This window comes from Telmatherina bonti (assembly GCF_933228915.1).
Source record: "Telmatherina bonti genome assembly, chromosome: 12".
NCBI classification, from domain to species: Eukaryota; Metazoa; Chordata; class Actinopteri; order Atheriniformes; family Telmatherinidae; genus Telmatherina; species Telmatherina bonti.
This window is the reverse complement of record NC_136610.1, coordinates 33,725,532-33,745,680: the sequence shown is the minus strand read 5'-3', so window position 1 is coordinate 33,745,680 and position 20,149 is coordinate 33,725,532. Positions and strand designations below refer to the sequence as shown.

The 20,149-nt window shown below is 41.3% G+C and overlaps 1 protein-coding gene across 1 annotated transcript in view; it reads right to left on the bottom strand.

Annotated features, from left to right (window-relative positions):
• tenm1 (teneurin transmembrane protein 1) overlaps positions 1 to 20,149 on the bottom strand; it is a gene marked incomplete at both ends in the record, with an annotated part of 226,610 nt that overhangs the window by 108,541 nt on the left and 97,920 nt on the right. The window contains 4 exons of the mRNA XM_079250462.1: positions 2,505 to 2,699; positions 5,583 to 5,684; positions 10,926 to 11,133; positions 12,582 to 12,784. Coding sequence (XP_079106588.1) covers positions 2,505 to 2,699; positions 5,583 to 5,684; positions 10,926 to 11,133; positions 12,582 to 12,784 — 708 coding nt within the window. The remainder of the gene's footprint in view (positions 1 to 2,504; positions 2,700 to 5,582; positions 5,685 to 10,925; positions 11,134 to 12,581; positions 12,785 to 20,149) is intronic.

The following is a 20,149-nucleotide window of genomic DNA, read 5'->3' as shown; positions in this document are numbered from 1 at the left end:
GGAGGGGTCAGGGACGGGGGAGTTTGGACTCTTCCTTCCTGGAAAAACACACACATTGTGTGAGGACACTGCTACAGTGCAGGAGGTTACGTTCCACTGCTGTGCCAACAGAAGCATGAAGTGTTTCAGCATCTAAAAACTATCATATGCAAATTCCTTGTTTCATTCTGTGCCGTTTTTTTCTCCTTCATTAAAATCACGGTGGAATTTTTTGCATCGACACAGCAGGTGCAGCAGACTCTGACTACATGTGTCTGTTGGGATGAGATGTGTATCCACAACAAGAATCATCCCGACTCGCAGGGATTTTGACTGATTTTTAAGCGGTTGTGGTTTGTCAGAAAGCCCAGACTTCCATCTGTGTTTCCATGAGTGGAGGTGTGTGTTTTCATGCCTGAAACTTCGCCTGTTGTACGTGAGGAGAACATTTGTTCTTTAACCTGAAATAAGGTTGTAAACACACTTTTTTTTACCTTACAAGGCAAATGAGAGGGACGCCATTGTGCCGTTTTGTTCATACATTTGGAAATGAATGATGAATTAATCAATAAAACACATATAGTTATCAAACTGTTTAGATCTGCTGCTTTGGGAAATTTAAGCCTACTTAGGGATTTATTGGCTTCAGCTCAATTAAGAAGTGTTGCTTCTCCTTGTTTGTGTGTGCATGTGTGTGTGTGTGTGTGTGCATGTGTGTGTGTGTGTGTGTGTGTGTGTGTGTGTGTGTGTATGTGCTAAGTCTGTCAGGTCAGCTGTAGTGCTAGAAAAAGAAGCATCTGATCATTTTCAGAGCACAATAATTCAAAGTAACAAAAAAGGCTTAAATCAAAAGCGGTTTCATAAATCTTCATTACAAGTGAAGCGTTGATGAGAATGCTGCATGACAGGGTCAGAAGGTCACAACGAGAACGCTGCGGAGAGAACAGAGCTGGACTCAGACAGATGCAGATGCATTATTTTGTTTTGTTTTAAAGACACACTACAGAACTTTGGCCATTTTCCCGTCACACGCCCCCCATCTACGTCTAATTCTGCATCCTTCTTGCATCCTACCTGACCAATTAGCTCTCTCCAGCCAGCAGCAGATCTCACAACAACTCTTGTTTTGTCCCTGTTTCTCTTTTAATCTTCTTGCTTTACTTTGCTGAATCAGCAACGTTACGTGTTTAAAACAGCCAGTGTGTTTTCTAGTGGCGAGCGAAACTCTGCTGCAACGTCATGCAGCGTCCGCGATGTAAAGTTATTTAGTGCTGGTTTCTCCAGAAATGCACATGATAGATGTCACTGTGTCATCGAAGAAGTCCGGGACGCAGAGTTTTAGGGTCAGAAAGTTACGTAATGTCTTAATAGTACTGTGAAATATGAAACCTTCACGTGTAGAATGATCATTCTGCGATGCAGCAACAAGACTACTTTCTGGTTTTTCTCAAAGACAGAAAGATTATGTTGAAATAAAATCTCTACTCATGGCTAAGTTAGTTCTAAAGGCTGGTTGTTTACTTAACCTGTAACCAGTAAGAACTTCAGCTGAAAACGAAAGCTGGATTCTACAAACACAAATGATCTGTGCAGCTCTCATTTAAAATGCATGGTTTTCAAACTAAAAGTAAGTGCAGCAGGAAAGAGATATTAATGGAAAAATGTTTCAGTTACATAGGTACGACTATCTTTAGTAGAAAACTAAATAAAACATGAATAGAGTCAAGAAACAGAATCCTATATTTGCATTATGAATAGTTCATTTAACCTTTTCAAATATAAAAACACCTTAACCCTTTCCCATTTGCCTACTTTCACTTTTAAATGAATACATCTTTGCAATCACAGGGTCTGTTTGAATTCTTATGCAGTCAGAAGAAAGAGGATGTGTGTTACTGGTGAAGAATAAATAGTAATGGCCGTAGCACAATGTAAAAAGTTTCAGGCCTGCCTGAAAAAAGACTGTCAGGATAAATCTGAATATCACTTGGGAATGATTCAACCTGATGATTCAAATCATCTCTGCAAAGGCCAACTCTGATCAAATAAAAGCAGTTTTAATAGCGGTAGTTCAGGTAAGGTCAACTAAATGAGCGTTTTTAGCCGAGTGTGGCAACATTTGCCCTCTGAGGCAACGTGCTAGGAACTTGAAGTTATCTTTTGCTCTTTAAATCAAATAAGAAATACTTTTTAATAAAGATTTGATTTGGAATCAAATGATATTTACAGATTCAGTGGCATCATATGATGTTATATATGTACTTTCTAAAGTAGCTTTACTGGAAGCAAAAACTTCAACATGACTAAACTGTTCTGTTTGGCTGCATAAATTAAAACTGACTTGAGCCGGTCAAAATATCTTATAAGGCCAAATCACATTCAGTTTTCTTCTTGTCAGTATGGAAACATCGATAAATTCAGTTGCAGCTAAACTTATTCTCTTTAACGCATGCTTTTTTCCTCAGTGCATTAAATGTCGGAGTATGTCTGTCTGCTTATAATCTTAAAAGTTGAAAACTTCTTACCTTGCTCACAGTTGACACCCTTGTAGGCGGGATTGCAGATGCAGATGCCCTGGATGCAGGAGCCATGGTTGGAGCAGGTGGGATCGATACACTGACCTTCCTCAACGTTACACTCCGCCCCTTTCCACCCGGGCAGACAAACGCACCTTCCTTTCTCATACACGCCGTTGCCGCTACACAACACTGGGCAGGAATCTGCAACAGGAAAGACACAGATTACTCACATACTCAGTGGTACGCCCATGCAAACACACACACACACACACACACACACACACACACACACACACGCACAGAAGCTGCTGCAGTATATTAGCTGGGAGACCACGTTAACCTACCATGAGTGGGGCTACGCTCTCTTATCTCAGCTAGCGCGCGGATTCAGCAAATCCTCGAACAGCTTCTGTTTCAGACACACACAATCGCACTCAGGCACACCTATACACATGCACACACACTCAAGCTTATCCCTCACGCTGTTTCAATTTACTCAAGCACCACCTGAGCCTGGCTACCACGGCAACCCAGAAATTGTATAAAATCCTCCCGACGTCCCCTCGCTCATTCTGAACAGGCCGTGAAAACAATCGTGAAAATGGAAGATTAGGAAGGAGAGCATTAGGCGTTTATGGAACGAGGGTGGAAAGCTATCTCCATGCAGAGATGAAGAGCTGCGTGGCGAATGTAATGACAGCCACGTACAATAAAGTCAGCGGATGCCGGATCACACACTGACAGTTACAGCTCAGGACTGGAAATGTATTCAGAAGATCCAGAACCAGTGGCTTTTTTTTTGTTCGTCTGCTTCTGGGATCATTTGCAACAAATGCCCTGTTGTGTATTCATCTGGCTCTTTGTTCAACCCAAAAACTCTATGGAGCCATAAATCCAGGCTTCCCACTTTTACAGTTCAAGCTAAAACTTGGTGTCTACGCTTTCAAGCGGAGAACACTAGAGCACAAACAAATGAGCAAAACTGAGCAGAAAGTATAAATAATTGATGAGCGTAAATAAATCACAAGGAGTGATAATCATATCACCTGTTTCTACACAGTGAGACTGACACAACTACAATAATGTTACAAAGAAAGAACGCCCCAAGGAGAGGCGGGATGAGAGAGATGAGTTGGGAGAGGAAACAAAGAGAGGAACAGAGATGGGATCAAGGACTGAAAAAGCGTTGTGAAAACGGAGAAAGATTTGAGAACATCTCAGTGATCTGCACCGTTGCGCTGGCATGTGGCTGTTCAGCATACTGTAAATGTTCTAATAATAGCTAGCATTCAAAGACTGATCCAGGCTCAAATATCAGTCAGCAGCGTGGCCAGCAGGAACAAATGAAGGCCGGTCGGTATTTAAGGCCAAAAGCTGAGATCATAGCATAATTACTGTCAATGCAACTAAACCCTTCCTACAGACATTTCCCATCAAAGATGGAGTGAAAGGAGCCTATTGAGTCTTCAGAAGTCAGATTTATTGACTGCAGCATCCCCTTGAAAAACAACACAATGAGAGTGACAGGAAATAGATGGTAAATGAAGATGTGAAGCCCAATTCTGCCAAAGCTGAAGCTAAAGTGGCTGAGTGACAAACATGGAGGACGTGTTGAGTTTTTCACCACTAAAAACAGGTTTCAGCAGATCGAAGAGCAGAAGGAGATCTGACTGAAATATAACAAGCAAAGCGTGTAAAAGAAAAAAAAAATCTGTGTTTCTCTCTGCTGGTGGTTCTGCAACCCCGCCAAAGGGAGGGAGGGAGGTCAAGAGACTGTACTGTAGCTGCTGAACTCAGATGTTAACCCACTTTTTGAGATTTTAAAGGCATACTGTAAATCGTAAAAAATGTTAAATGTTAAATGGAAAAGAACTGGAATTTATGACAGCAGTAAAATTACTTATATATATATATATATATATATATATATATATATATTTTTTTTTTTTTTTTTTTATTATTTTTTATTTTTTTATTTTATTTATTTATTTATTTATTTTTATCGTGGCATCACAAGGTGGAAGCCGTATTAGATTCCATCTTACTATGAACGTAGGTTGGTAGGTAAGTAGGTATGTTGAGGAAATATTGGAAGCCTCCCAGATAAAGCCTCAGGGTTGTCTTCCACATCTGTTGCTTCAGGCACCATGATCCCAACACGAACACAACGTTCACCATCACTAGATGACCAGTTAACTAGTCCCGGGTAAGCACTACTTGACCCAGTGCTTGTTGCAAATTTGCATCTAAAGCTGCGGTGTCCAGTTTCAGTCCTCAAGGGCCACAATCCTGCAGGTTTTTAATGTGTCCTTCTTCCAACACACCTGACTCATTGTGCAAAACTTCATTGGCTTCTGGATCCATTTAATGTAAGCAGGTGTGCTGGAGCAGGGATACACGGAAATCTTGCAGGTCAGTGGCCCTTAAAGGACCGACTTTGGACACCCCTAATCTAAAGGGTTAAAACAAGATTTTAAAAATGGTGAGAGTAACTAGTACACTCAGTTTGAAAGGCTTTTCTTCAACAGATCAAAGATATGCCAGCAAGCCAAGTCGATGGTCGTGATAGAAAATTGTTATCTGGGCTTTTCTATATTTTTGTTATCTTTGAGATTGCAGAGTAAATGCTAATTCCGTTAGCATGTCTATGGAGGTTCCCATTTAGTGTTAGCATTAAGCTAGCACACTTCACACTAGCGGTTTAGGCTTTGTATTTGCTTTAAATTCTGATTTGTTTTGTTAGACGGCAGTGTTGCACGGCATCCTATCAGTGATTTTTTGTTTTATCAAACTTTTATAGTTTCTTCAGAAGACATTATTATGTTTCCTGGATGTTTCATACTATTTGTCGAAGAGCTGTCAACGTTATTTTTCATTTCTGTGTAGACTGTGACAGTCCCTTTTACCTTTATTATTTACTTTTCCGTGATGAATGTTTGCCAAAAACCAGAAAAGTTTGTAAAGGCATTTTAGAAAAATGAAAGACCATGTGGCACAGCTCCAAAGTGAATGGGTTTGGTCTCTCCAAGACATAAAATAACACCAGTCTGACCCTTCAATAAAAAAAAAAAAAAAACTGCTTACCTTTGGCGCAATCAGGACCCAGGAATCCAGCGAAGCAGTGACAGTGTCCTGCCACACACTCTCCATTTCCATTACAGTCTGTTGAACAACCATCCATCGAGTCTGCATAATCACAAACATGCACACATTCATAAATCAAGCACAAAAGCAAAATAAAAAAACAAAAACAAATAGCGTGAGAAAATTTTCCTTGTGGTTCCATAAGCCGGCTCTCAGTTATTGAATGAAAGATCTGATAAGCAATGGATGGCTCCCCAGACACAGTGGCTATATTAGATTAGTCTGATCCAGCTGCTATCACTCTCTGGGGAACGGCCAAGCACTCACTTACACTCAGTAGCACTAAGCACATTAAACTGCATTACAGGTTGGAAACACACCGCGTACATATTTACCAACACCAAGACTTAATCAACAAACTGTTTACAAGAGCCGCAGTTTAAAATCTGACTGAACGATGTAAAACCTGACGTAGTCGGTGCACAGGTAGGTGTAAGTGGGTAAAAAGTGTGTCCCTGCAGCAGATACTCTCCCAGCATGGTGAAGATCAATGTGATGCTTGTTCCTACTAGAGCTTCGTCTCATCTGCATATGTGTGTGTCATCATATCTCTCTTTAGGCTATGTGCTTTTCATCATATTCCTCAATCGGACCTGAATTAGCTCCCTTCCTTTTTGCTGTTCCCCTGCTCTCCCATTGATGTGTCCATCATGTCAGGTCGCATTCTCTGTGAACAGGCGGCATGGTGAAGACAGATAAAGAGGGAGAGCACTTTTTATGCTTTTGGAGCATTATATAAGCCTGCTGAGCAATGCCAGCTCCAATCGAGATGGGGGATTCTGGTGGAGGAGCGCACATACGCTGGCAGGGTTTGGAACTGCTGGTTCTCTTTTGCTGGGCAGACTCTATGTAAGTGAGATAGAGTAATTAAAAAGGGGTGTCAATGATGCCATTCTTTATTTGACCCCCGCATCGTCCTGCACACTGCAGTCTCTCCCCCCCCGGCTCGCTCCGTTCAGGGAGCGTGGATGACAAATCCTTCAGTGGCATGGCTCGCGCACACGTGCGTGCACATGTTTACAAACACATGCAGAAAAATTTATTATGTGACGCTCGCCTTGAGGTGCGTGTGACACATGCTAATGAGACAGGCCCTGCCAGTAGCCGGCAGCGCAGTGTTATCCTCCAGCGCGGCGCATCACTACAGAAACCAAAGTCATTTTCACCTCCATCACCTGTCATTGTCACACTGATGGAGAGGAGGAGTGCCAATCATCTTCTCTCCCACACAGTCAGGAGCACTTACATTTGTTTCTCCATATGCGCCTCTTCCTCTCCCCCTGAAAAAAGCCTTATATATGCAAATTCCAATATTGCATTTGGCACCTGACACATGCAATGAACAAAAACTTATCTGCAAGGTCGCAGAGTTCCTTTTAATCCAGCTGATACGAGCGATCCCCCAGAAAGCTGCGAGATGCTAGGTTATAACAGTGATATAAGCTCTGCATCTCCCAGGTCAGTGTCTCGGCAATAAAACTCTCCTGGCAATTAAGAGCTAATGCATGAAGAGTCGTGTTTCTATATGTTGCAGTATAGTGTGTGTGCATTCTTTCATGGGACACCCACTCTGCTCTTTCCACTGACTAAACCCCTTCACAGTTAGAACTCACTCATGCCGTAAGTTATTGGAGTTAAATGCTATTATAAAATGGGTGCTTCCAGCCAAGTGATCTGATTGGTCAAATAAGCATTCCAATCGTATTTTATGAGCCTGTAAAGTTTCAGCTATGCTTTATGGCCCTTGGGCTTTATGAATTTATGAAATAATGAATGGGCTGTTCAGCTAACTAAGCTAAGCATCATCATCTATCCTTTTTTTTTTTTTTTTGTTTGTCATCTATTTTGCAGGAAGTTTCCTGCATCTATACAAAACCCTCTCGTACATTGTCAACCGCATTGTAAAAGATAAGTTATTTTGGAGGATATGTGATGTCGGGTGGAGCATAGCAATTATGCATAATTAATAGTGCTGGAGGAAGTACCCGATTCTGCCTGAGCAGATTTAAATGATATGGTGTTATATCTGAGCGAGCGAAATGGCAGAAGTCATTAAGTCGAAGCTTTCGTCTGTTACATGCAAATGTCAATAGCTGCGGGGTTGGAAATAAGGTATCAATACCAGTATATGCAGGATTTTTTGGTTGCTGGTACATAGAAATGTTTTTTTTTTATGTTAAAATTAGCAGTAGATCATTTTTTTATTCTCCTTGTTCTGCAGTTCAGATATGATATGATGCATGCATCAGTTGTTGCAGCTTTAAATTAGCTGAATAGAAACACTTAATTGAACTACTTTATTGGTTCACAATGATACATGATGCCGTTTCATAAAATATGTTTCACTGGTCTTTTAAGTTTAGGTGGGAAATATATTTTCCTGATCATAATTTCAGCATTTGTGATGGCTATGTCATTTCTGCAGCATTTGTTTGGAGCAACAATCGTGCATGTCCATAGAAATGTATGCAAAATGCAATACAGAGGTTTACCACTGGAGGCAGTGGAAGGCAGATGTAACTAGCTATTAAAATAGTACAAATCATTTTCTGACTTCTGATGTGTTTTAATGGCAGTGACATTGAAAAACTGCACTTCCGTTTGTTTTTTTGTTTTTTTTGTGCCAAGCACTTAACTGTACAGCAGCATTTTGCCACTTTGAAAAAACTCTGTGGCTAAATCATTATTAGGACATTATTGCTCTACAAGAGAAAAAGACAGAGAGGGATGGATATATTATAAAAAAAGATGAGACAAGTGAACATTAGACTGACTTTTATCCGCTAAAGAGAGCCTGGAGAAGAGACAGGACGCAAGACTTCATTTGACTGAAATAGTTGCTGTTCAGCCTCAGTGAGATGTGTTTGATGTAATTTTTGCTTGAGGACCAGGTTTCCCAAAAGGATTAACATGACTTAACTTGACTAATTTTCACAGAAGACATGGCTAGCCGAAGGCATGGTCATTGCCCGTTTCCACTTCTCTAGTCACACAACTCCCATCTGCAAAGGCTTGGAGATAAAATATGCATCCATATTCCCCCCATGCCATGTGATTGTTGTCTGTTAGAGAGCAAACTCAAACCCTAGCATAGACTGCTATATTTTATACTGAACTTTTCCATCTTTAGTTTCTTTTTCTTTGTCTGCTCTGCCCATCATCAGGCGTTGCGTCATCTTAATTCCTTTAATGTTAGTTTTCTTTAGCTTGAGGTTTATTTTCTGCTCTTTGAACAATGTTTTCCTATAACTCTCTCTTTTTCTGTGCATCTGCCTGCAAAATTAGCACAGTTTTGCTTCTGAATCGCACAAAGTGTGCAATAATAATGGAGGGAAAACGTAGTAAATTAGCATTTTTGACATCTATCAGAAATTTCTGTTGCATTTTACAACACATTTGGAGGTAAATCCATTTAGAGAGAATGACTAATATATGCAGCAAACACACATCAGCATATATGACTATCTGAAGAGCAAAGTGCATCTAATTCAGTTATATTTACATAAAAAGTGAAATCTGAGAGTTATGTAGACAATTTTTCTTCCTGCTCTGCAGTCACCCCAAAGAAGATATAACTGAATTCTGAGAGTGATTGTGTGTGTGTGTCTGTGTGTGATGGGTTTCACAATGTTCTTTTACTGATAATGGTCACTTACCCAAAGACCAAACACATGGTTCTGTTCTGCACTAACTCAGCTTCACATTTTTACTTTTAACTTGCCTTTTTACTATTTTGATGATTAATGACAGGCTGTTTTGGAACCTCATAGGCTACCGTATGTCATTACTCTTGTCAACTTGTTTGAACACCAGCACAATTTTAACACACAGTATGTCTTCAAGCAAAAAATGGATTCCCCCCCCCCTCCAATCAGCATCATTTCGTGTACTGTTTTATGCTCGTCATGTTCTCATATTCTCCTCCTTGTCGTAAACTACACTGTATTGATTTGACATATTTTATTTATTTATTTTTGCAATGTTCCTTTGCTTTTTTTTCTTATTTATGCTCTTTGTTTAGCTGTTGTATCCAGTTACGACATGCTGCGGAAAAGCTCAGTTTCCCGACAGGGATCCTCTCATTTCTCCGTCGTATCTCTATAAAGCCCAGCTCTCAGGCGACAGCATACTGCATAGTAGAATTTACTGTACTGTGGCTCAGTGGTTTTGATTTTCTGCCTCCAAAACAATGCAGTGTCTGCTTGTAAACCTCGTTTGAGGTATAAATGGGCAGTCAAACGAACTTTGACATCAATCCATTAATTTCATTTTCCTCTTTGCGGCTAAATCAGTTGATTAATTATTTTTTAAAAAACTGATTCGGTCTAAAGGCTTCTTCTAAAAGGCCATCTGTTGTGTCTATATTTGTTTTGATTATTGGAGAGAGGCAGAGAAAAAGAAAAAGATAGAGTCCCTGTAGCTCAAAATATATGCATCTAAAGGGTCTGGTCTATTCCAGACTTTACAGACAGTAAGCGTGTCAACAAATGTTTGACAGCTCTGAAATAAATGCTGTGTCTCGCTGTCACACACTGTCAGAAAAAGGACTTCATCAATAGGTAGATGAAAGATGTTTTCATTGCAGTTTTTGGCGCTATGGCGGTGTTTACTGATTGGCTTACAGCTGCAGGTTGGTGATACACACATTAAGCTTAAATGTATCAATGTGCAACGTTCCCGATCATTTCCAGCATTACACAATCTGCAGAACATAGATACGTATGGAAAGACATGGCCATAAATAGAGACTTTTCATTTCACGAACAGTCCTCGTGTGCTCACCACATCGTGCAAGTGACGGCTGTTTTAGCTGCCTGATATCACAATCTCCTGTGATATAACTGTACTATCGCCTTCTCCAACACTTTCTTTTTTTTCTTTGGAGGGTTGAATATTTTAACACTGTGTGCTCTTTAAGACTACTGGACGAAGGGGGCGTGAAGAAACCACCCTGGTAATTATTCACTTGTCTATATTCAGCAACGTACTCTTGCATTAATCACATCCTTCAATTTAAATGGCAATCGTGTGTGTTATGCCAATGAGCTGCAGTTAGCAAGCCCTGTCATTACTATAGGAGCTGTCCTCCCCTTTCTAACTGCTATCTCTCGCCACAACCAACTAACTCTCGTTATCGGAAAACTTCTCCTCAAATGTCATTAAGTGTCAAATCATTCTTGGGCTTGTCCTGTTTTTGCACCAGATGGAAATAAAAGGCTGAACATGAAGCAACCCTGACACTCTGCTAGTAGCAAACTAACAGTCTGAAATATTCTTGCTCACCAATAGGGGTGCTGTGGAGCAGCACTTGCTCCAGGCTGCGTCCATCGTTGTAGAGAGCGAGGTGCCACGTTCCCGGGTCCATGTATTCGATGAAGCCTGTTTCTTGCAGGCCACTCAACAGCAGACCTTTGGGAGCTTTGGCAGTTGACACGGGATCAGTCAAGGACCTAGGCAGGGCTTTCCCATCCAGCAGTTTCACGAAGTCGAACTAAAACACACACATGAAAAAGGTTTCAGTAAAGAAGCATAATCAGCCGATTCACCGAACCGGTATGAATCAAACAGAAATTTGCGAGGCAAAATTTGTTCAGCGAGCTGAGCAAAAATTTGCTGAATGATATCAGAAAAGTGTTTGAATATAAGTCAGGAGACAGTATTTTATGTTCCTATCTCATTCAAAACCAGAATCTGAAAGTATAAAAAGAAAATAATGGTTCATACCATCTTGGTAGTGCATTAGCATTAGCTGTTAGCTAAGCTGTTAGCTAAGCAGTGGCTTAGCTAACAGCATTAGCATGTTGGTTTTCCATAGCACCAACTTTTATTATTTATTATGTCTAAATGTTTCTCTTCTTGTTTCTCTCCCTTTTCTAACTTTCTCCACCACCCTCACCTCCCCCTCTCCCTCTATCCCTCCTCAGTCCTCTTGAACTAGCAAGCCCTCGCTGAGTCTTTTTTTCCCCCTGAGGGCTCAGTGTCACACTAGTGTCAAAAACGGCTAATTAGACCTCTTCATGCATTCAAGAGCAGGGATGCGCTGATGTTAAGAAGCAGATAACTCCAAGTGTGTTGTATTTTTGTGTGTAGAAGTGCTTCCTGCATGACACACTGCTGCCCTACGGTGTGTGCACCTGAGACGCTGATGATTCACACGGGAATCAACGAATGTCCAAACTTTTTAAAGCCGATTTCTGTCCCTGCAGGGAGAATAAATACCTTTCCTATCAGAATATAGCATCACTTAAAGTCCCAGCTTACACCCAGTCGGAGTAGGACAAACAGCCTGATTACTCTGCCGAGTCTGAGAACGGAAAAGTGGTTTTCCATCATCTCTTTCGCTGTGTTTTTAACACAGCTGAACTCACAACTTAATTGTTCTTATTTGCATATTTTCTGTTTCTGTTGTCAGAACAAGTTTAAAATGGTAATTTGTTCACAGCTCGTAACTTCTACCTGTTAAACAAGCAGATAGCAATTCACGCTCTGCTGCTCTGACGTATCGATCAAATCGTTATTGTGTTCTCACAGATTTGCCTCAGAAACACGCATACGTACAGTTTACAGACACATGTCTGACTGTAGATCTATATTTCAAAATGAAGACATTGATTTGAATCTGCACAGCGACACAAACTTCCGTGTCCTTTAAGCATTCAGCAGCTTATTTTTAAGACAATCTGAGGCAGACAGAATTATTTCTGAAGCAAATAACGGTTCTGTCTTTTCAGGAAAATTTTTCAGTCTGTGGGTTACAAAGATCTCTTTGTTAGATCTAAATTAAGGCACAAATAGCAAATAAGCACTTCTTGTAAGTGTCAAAAACACTTGAGTGTGGATGAAAGGACAAAATCTGAGAGGAAAATGTGTATGGGTGTGGATGCAAAACAAAGCAGCCCATCTGGGTGAACAGCAGGCTTCAACAGGAGCCGTCGCTACCTGAGTGTGCGTAGGCGGGATGTTCCTGCGTCCGTAGACCCCCAGCAGTGCGTTGTGTGAAAGAGAGAGATTGAACTTGACGTAGGTCGGATGGTGCACAGTCATATGAAACCTCCAGAAAAGTCCCGGCGGGATGGCCTGGCTCTGCTGAGTGCCGATGTCGACCTCGCCACGGTCAATGGCACGGCCTCTCACCCACTTCTCTGCAGGTTAAAACAAACAAAAAACACCAACAGGTGATACTTTTCAGTCACATACTGCAGGTTTATTAAGGTTGACAAGGGTTTCTATTCACTATCACAGTGTGCAATTAATAACCAACCTGATGTCTTCGAACATCAGCGTGATCAGCAGCTCTACTAATGAAGCGGGACTGAATAGACATCCGAATGACTAAGTGCTTGTGAAAACCCTGCTTTTCAACCAACCATGCTTTGGCAGTCCTTTGGATAGTCTCTGCATGAAAATGAACTGCTTTAGAAAGTCAGTGTTTTGTCTAAGAGCTGTCTACTGAGGCTTTGTCACGTGTTCTATTAGCAACTTCTAACAAGAAAGAAAGGTGTGTGTGCGTGCGTTATCGTGTGTGAAAGGAAAGAGGAGACTGCGTACGAGGAAAAAATGAGCGGGGCATCCACGCACACATGTTCACGTGCATTCACAAAACAGCATCTCAGCATACAGATAGTGTCTTGAGTGAGAGTGTGTCTTTGTGTGTGAAGAGAATAGGTCTCTCCAACAATCCCCTGACCATCAGCTCAGCTGCTCTCCATAAGCCTTTATCAAGCGCCAGACCCCGGCCTTTTGTATAAGACGAGGCTCTCCAGCACTCTTTGTGTTGGCCTTTATGGAGAGATATATCTCTGCTTCTAAACTAAGATGGAGGAAATACGTTGACACAGGGGAGCCAGCCGATCGTTACCAACACAAAGGCAGAAGAACAGTTAGGGGCAGATTCATGGATGAGTCCACTCGCTCTCAATCTATAACGCCTGCAGCTCTACCACTCCATTATGGCGACACCATGCACACCCACAGGCTAGCCGGCATATATCACATATCCTGTCACACAGAGAAGAGGCTAAAAGTGCAGGCCTGTGAGATACTTTCTAACCACGCTGCCAGCAGCTCGGCGAACGGCACATTCCTTTGACATGTCCACCACTTTGGTCCACAAACCTCCAACCATGCTACACGAATAAGTCTTAAATTTCTCTTTCGGACACGATCAAGTTTTAAAGCTAATGTCTCATCAACTCTTGCTTCAGTGCCATCATCCTGTCAAATTACATTGCATTTAGTACAAACGAGTAAATATGCCCAGACACTAACCTAAGATAATAAAAATGGTCCACCTACTGTGAGCAGTGTGTTAAAATTAAGCCGTGCCAACTTCTCGCAGAAGTGCAATCACGCTGTCAAATCACATCACGTCTCGTCTTTAACGCAAACAGTGCCTTCTTTGATGGGTTTATTGGCGTGTGTGGATTTGATAAGCAGCAGCACCTTATTTAATGACTTGTCTTCAAAGCGCTAAAGTGAAAGGTTATATGAAGATTGTGAGCACAGTTACCACAACTTAAATCTGCTGCACAATACTGTTACTACGATAATTGAGGCTTTATTAGTAATTGAAAACTTTCACTGCATCACAATTAAGACACTTGGAAAGGATTTGGCCTCATTCCTTTTTAGGTTTTCGATGCAGAGAATGCATGCAAGTGTTTAATGCAATGTCTTCCTATGAACTCTTGGAACAATGTGAAGGAATTACAGCAAGAACAACTATATTTATGCACCTGGAAAAGCAAGTAAGTTGTTCTGTTATTGTAATTAAAGCTGTTGTTAAAAGAGTGATCAGTTTGACTGCTAAGCTAGTCTTTTAGCGTTTTGTTTATCCAACTTTCTGGCACACACCGTAGTTTCTCCGCAGCATCTACTGCATAAGCTTATGTTTAGTTTGTTGGAACTTGAGTCCACCTGAGGCAAATTCTAGAGTAGAAAAAAATGGAAAAAAAATTGCCCTCCAGTCAGATGCACTGGTTATTCCCGTCCGAATAAATAGAATGAGTGGATTTCTGATTAACTCCAATTAAAAAAAAGTAAAAATAAGAGTTTCAAAGCTTCTCCCTTCACTTTCACTATGACTTGTTTGTAATCTTGTGTTGCCAAACTGAACGTGGGTTGTGGTTTTGTTTTGTTAACATTATTTGCAGGGGAGAGAAGCAGTGGTGGGACCAGGCTACCAAGCAGCACAACTTATTTAACCACTCATACTGTCCCCATGATCTGGTACATCCAGTGTGCATGGTGACATGACGCATTCAAACCTTTTAGGCCAACATTTAGTGATTAACATTACAGTTTATTTCAGTGTGAGGTGAACTTATGTAGAAAAAAGATTAACTTTGACTCATAAATAAAAGTTAAATGGACAAAATTGTATTTCTTTGAGATCAGTGAAATCAGACAGCCGTTTTAAATGCCAGCTGCTTGCTGGCAGGATGTCATATTCTGGTATGGAGATCAGATAACACAGATAGTGTCCAATATCAATTCCTTCAGTGCACTCAGTGGATCATCAAACATCTGATCTGAAAGTTAGAAACTGGATGAGTGGTACTTCTGGGTGGCTCATGCAAACCATCGTAAATTTACATAAGACCAGGTAGATAATGAGGAGTTAAAAACCCCTGAGGGACTCCAGCTCGACAGAAATGTTTGTAAACTGATAACTCCAGTGTTAAAGACACCAAAATGACTCAATTCTGAAAGGTTGTGACTGACTTGAGGAAGATTACGACTAATAAAGTGGCCGTCTCATAGAGCCGCCGACTTGGATTTTCTTCTTTAGAGTTTGAAATTTTACTTTAATATTTCAATCTTCCTTCTCCAAAATGGTAAGCAACATGATGAGACATGCAGAAGCACCGTGTAAGTCCTCCATCCTCCTCTGGGAATAAAAACAAAGACACTGATAAACCTCGTTATTAATAAAGGATGATAATGTTTATAGAGTGAAGATAGAATAAAAGAAAAGAAACAGCAGTGTCCTTTAACCACTTAGAGGCATATTTAGGTCCTGTATGAGACTGTCACAGAGTAAGTGCTTAGGAGAACTATGTCTGCATTTGTACATTCCAGCAACGTCTACCTCAGCAGTCAAACTCTTTTAATGCTAATCCTCTCTGCTGTGCCATGGCCACAGAAATATAGAGGCCAGCAGACGGATGGATATCCTGAGGAAAGAACTCCTTTATGCTACACAAGATGAATGGGACATGAATGGTGCACGGCAGTTGGCAGAACACTGGCGGGCAGACAGGCGTGCAGGCTGACTGGCAAGCTGACGGGCAGATGAGCAAGCAGGTCCTTCTGATGCTAATTACTGTACAGCGCCTCTCGGCGAATGATGCAACAAGGGGACAGAACGTGGTACTCAGGTCAGCCACGAGGCTGGGTTGCAGAGGGTGGAGGGGGTGGGGGAGTTAAAGAGAGAGGGGGTGAAAAGAAGAGACAAGAGGACCAGTGTCAATTTTCAGTTGCTGATGCAAGAGAGTAGAAAACCTTCTTTGCCTCTCGGTCATTCAGCCTCATCAATAAAGAGTAATCCTGCAGCTCCGCCGAAAACAGACGAGGATCGAGGCACTTTGGAAATCCCACACACTCCAGGCATTTCGAGGGCTCCTCCGACCCTCGCCAGCTACTCAGATTACTGCTGTCAATCAGTGTCTTCCACCATTGTATCCACGCAAAACCTGAGACCATCCTTTGATGAGTTCTTTCAAAACAGCAAATCTCTCTTTATTTGTCCGTGGCAGATAAAATGAATACATTTCAAAATAAATACAACAATATGAATCCAGGGAGGTGAGATTCTTTCACACCTCGCTGTCTTGCGACATTGCTAAGAGAAAAAAAATGCTGGAAAGTCACACTCAGAAATCAGCTATTGAAGTAAAGAGTAAAATAAATTCTACTACATGTGTTTTTTACCATTAATGGGAGCAATTTGTGAGTAAAAATCTTTTTTTTTTTAAAGATGTTAAGTTTCTGCAAAGAACCAAATAGAGTGTTGTTTAGCTTATTTGTGCCTATCATCAAGTACAATGTAACCTTAATGGAAATAATAAAAAGGCATTATTGGGCTGTTCTGCTATAACCCTAAATACTGCACATAGTTATAATGATGCTGCTTCAGCCAATTATACCAGCAGTGCAGCATTGTGCAGTGCAAGTTATTCCCACCTTCACAAAAATGTACACACAATATGCAAACACGAGTCCACGCTAGTTTATTTTCTGCTAAATTAGCTCATGAAAGGTTCCCAAGCCACAAAACATCTGGATAAAAATGATTTTACATCTTAACTCCTAACCTTGCTCATTTGTAACGAGTAACTAACAACTCCACATTGTTATCCTTCATCTCTCATGTGAAGCCCATGTTTCTAAAAGTGGGAGTGAGTATACCTGCCCATCCATCTTTCTGTCTTGTGTTGTGTAAGAGTGTGTCTCTGTGCATGTGTGGTTATGTCGGGCCAGCCAAGGAGATGAACTGCATTAGAACTTGGGACACAAGGTCTAATTAATTTCTCTTGCCTACGGCTTATTCAGGTAAAACAATTACACCTGTAATCTATTTTCAACGGAACTAAACTGTCTTTGCAATTAATGTTATTATCCTTCACATTCTAATGAAGCAGAGAACAGACTTAAAATGTAGTCAGGGTCTTGGTGACGGGACATGTCTGAAGGGACCGAGCCATGTGTGTGTATGAGCGTGAAATCGTCAATACGGTTTCTATGTGAATTGCACACACACTGCTGCAGACAACATTAATAGTGCTCCAAATGCAAGAGAGACCGAGTTTGCCGCAGGATGAATAAAAATATCATAATGGGCAAGGTCTCTATAATTACTTAGATTCAATTAAGGGCCTTTTGAGCAGGTGGCTTAATAAGCTTTCAGCCGCTCCTCTCCACTGTGCAGCCTAATGAGTGTCAGTCAGAGTCAGGAGAAGATAATGCTCCTGGCCCCGGGGCCTTCCATTATGTCTACCATCAGTCCTCACCTTCGTCAGGCCCCAGGTTACATCCCTGACAGACATGTCTGTCTGTTGTTCACAAACTCATTCTCTCCTTGACACCTGCATCGTTACTCACTCAACATGTGAAGCACGAGTTGACATAAAGATGAACTAGCTTAGTTTTCTTTCACAGTTGATTCTTGTTTTCTGGAAAAAGCAAAAGGAATTTATTGATATTTGCATCCCATAAACCTATATTTTGCTCACAGAAGCATAAACAAAATTCAGCAAATATGTTTGATGTGCTATTCAAGAAAACTGAATCAACAACATTTTTGAACATTTTTAAAACAAGTTGGGACAGTATCATGTTTACCACCAAGCAGCATCCCATCTGTTTTAACAACTGTCTGTTAACGCCTCAGAAATGAGGAGATCAGCTGGTGGATCTGTGGTCCAATTCAGGCCTCATATATGACTCTAGCTGCTCCACAGGCCTGAGTCTTCTGTTTGTATTTCCCGATGTGCCAAATTTTACTACGGTTATTAAATAGTATAAATTGCAAGAATGTTAGTCCAACACCAGGGCTCTGATACGCTGCCATTATTATGGACCACTCTTAGTGACCTAGCATTGTTTGTCTGCTATGTTGAGGGACAAACAGCTAGCTGCCTTCATCGAGTTTCTCAGGAACTGTTTCCAATCAGGGTTGACACGAGCAGATTTTAGAGCTGTTTATTGACGCCACAAAGTAAAACAAAAGTCTCTAATTTTAATTAACACTGGAACTGTTGTCACCATATCTTGCATCTACACTGCTGTAAATTAGCTGAATATCCAACAAATTTCAACATTCTTGCATTTACATCGTGAGCAAGATGTTTTTGTTCATATGCCAAATATGCCACGTCACCAATATTATGCTTGCTTTGACAAATTCCAGTCATCCCATTTAGGGTCAGAAATTTATTCATTACCCTAACCACTTAAGTCTGTTACATCCTCCACGAGAAGCAAGAACTTTTTTCTTGTTCTCTTGGGCTGCGAGAAGTATCGTGTGATTGGTCGGACATTAGAGGTGGGCACGACCCACCCTGCCGCGTGCATAACCCGCCCTGCCGCGGATGAAGTTGCTTGTTAAATATGAAACTAGAGAAGCACGCAGAGAGTGAAAATCTCCTGAGAACCCTTTTAAAAAAATTCCTGGATCCAAACAGTGATCCAGATCACCACCAAAATTTAATCATTTTTACATTTGCAACAACTCTTGAAATATTTATAAAAATCCGTCTGTAACCTTTTAAGTTATCTTGAGCAAAAAGACACCGGGGAAAACATAACCCCCTCGGTGGAGGTAACAACCGGGTTCGCACATCAAAGCAGACATCGCCCCCTGCAGTGATCCCTCCCCGCTGCAGACGTGCTTCTCGTGGAGGATGTATGGACCTGACGAACAAGACGTTTTTTCTTGTTCTTGCAGCCTCAAGAACAAGAACTCAGTTCTTGTGTCTTGTGGAGGATGGAACAGGCTTTAGTCCGATGCAGCGGGGAACCTAGAGCCTATATGAGCAGTCTTTGGGTGAAAGGCAGGGTACGCCCCGGACAGCTCACCAGTCCATCACTGGGCCACGCAGAGACAAAAAACCACTCACGCTCACTTCTATGGGCATTTTTGAGTAACCAGTTAACCTAACATGCATGTCTTTGGACAGTGGGAGGAAGCTGGAGTACCCGGAGAGAACCCATGCATACACAGAAAGGCCACTTTCCAAGCCTCGCCCCAGCCAAGGATTGAACCAGCAACCTTCTTGCTGTGAGGCCACAGTGCTAACCACTATCCCACCGTGCAGACCCAGATCAGAAATTAGTCTGGAAAATGAAAACCAATGGAAAATGAAGGGGAACATCCAAAGGCACGAATGTACTGTCATTTTTTTTGACAGGAAAAGCTAGCTGAAGCAGCCAAGCTGGTAGTGGTTCATCTACTTGTTTATGTTTGTGACACCTACGAACGTAGCTGACATGCAAGTCATATGAGAATGACGGGCATTGTCTTGCTGAAATATGCAATGCCTTCCCAGAAAAGATGTAATCTGAAGCTCTATATCTTTTCAGATGTGTAATTTACCAGTTCCATGAGCACAATTCTATTCGTTTACCACCAGAGATGCAGATGTTTTGACTGGGAGGTCTTTAATTTAATGACACAATAAAATAAAACAAAACAAAACAAATTGTCAATATTGTTTTTGATCCAGAGGAAACTGTGTCTCTGATTCCCAAAAAAATGAATTTCCAATGCAAGAAGCGTTTTCCATTTTGTACACTTTGAGAGAAGATGTTGGCTTTTCTGGATCATCTTCACATATTGCTGCTTCTTTTCACAATGCAGCTTTAACAAGCGCTGTTCAATGACACGGTGATGTTCCCAGATGAAGATTCCTGGAAGTGTTTATACGTCAATGACAGGATGGTGTGTTTTAAATGCACTGCCACCTGATCAGGCCCTAAGATCAGAGACATCCAATACTAATTTTCCA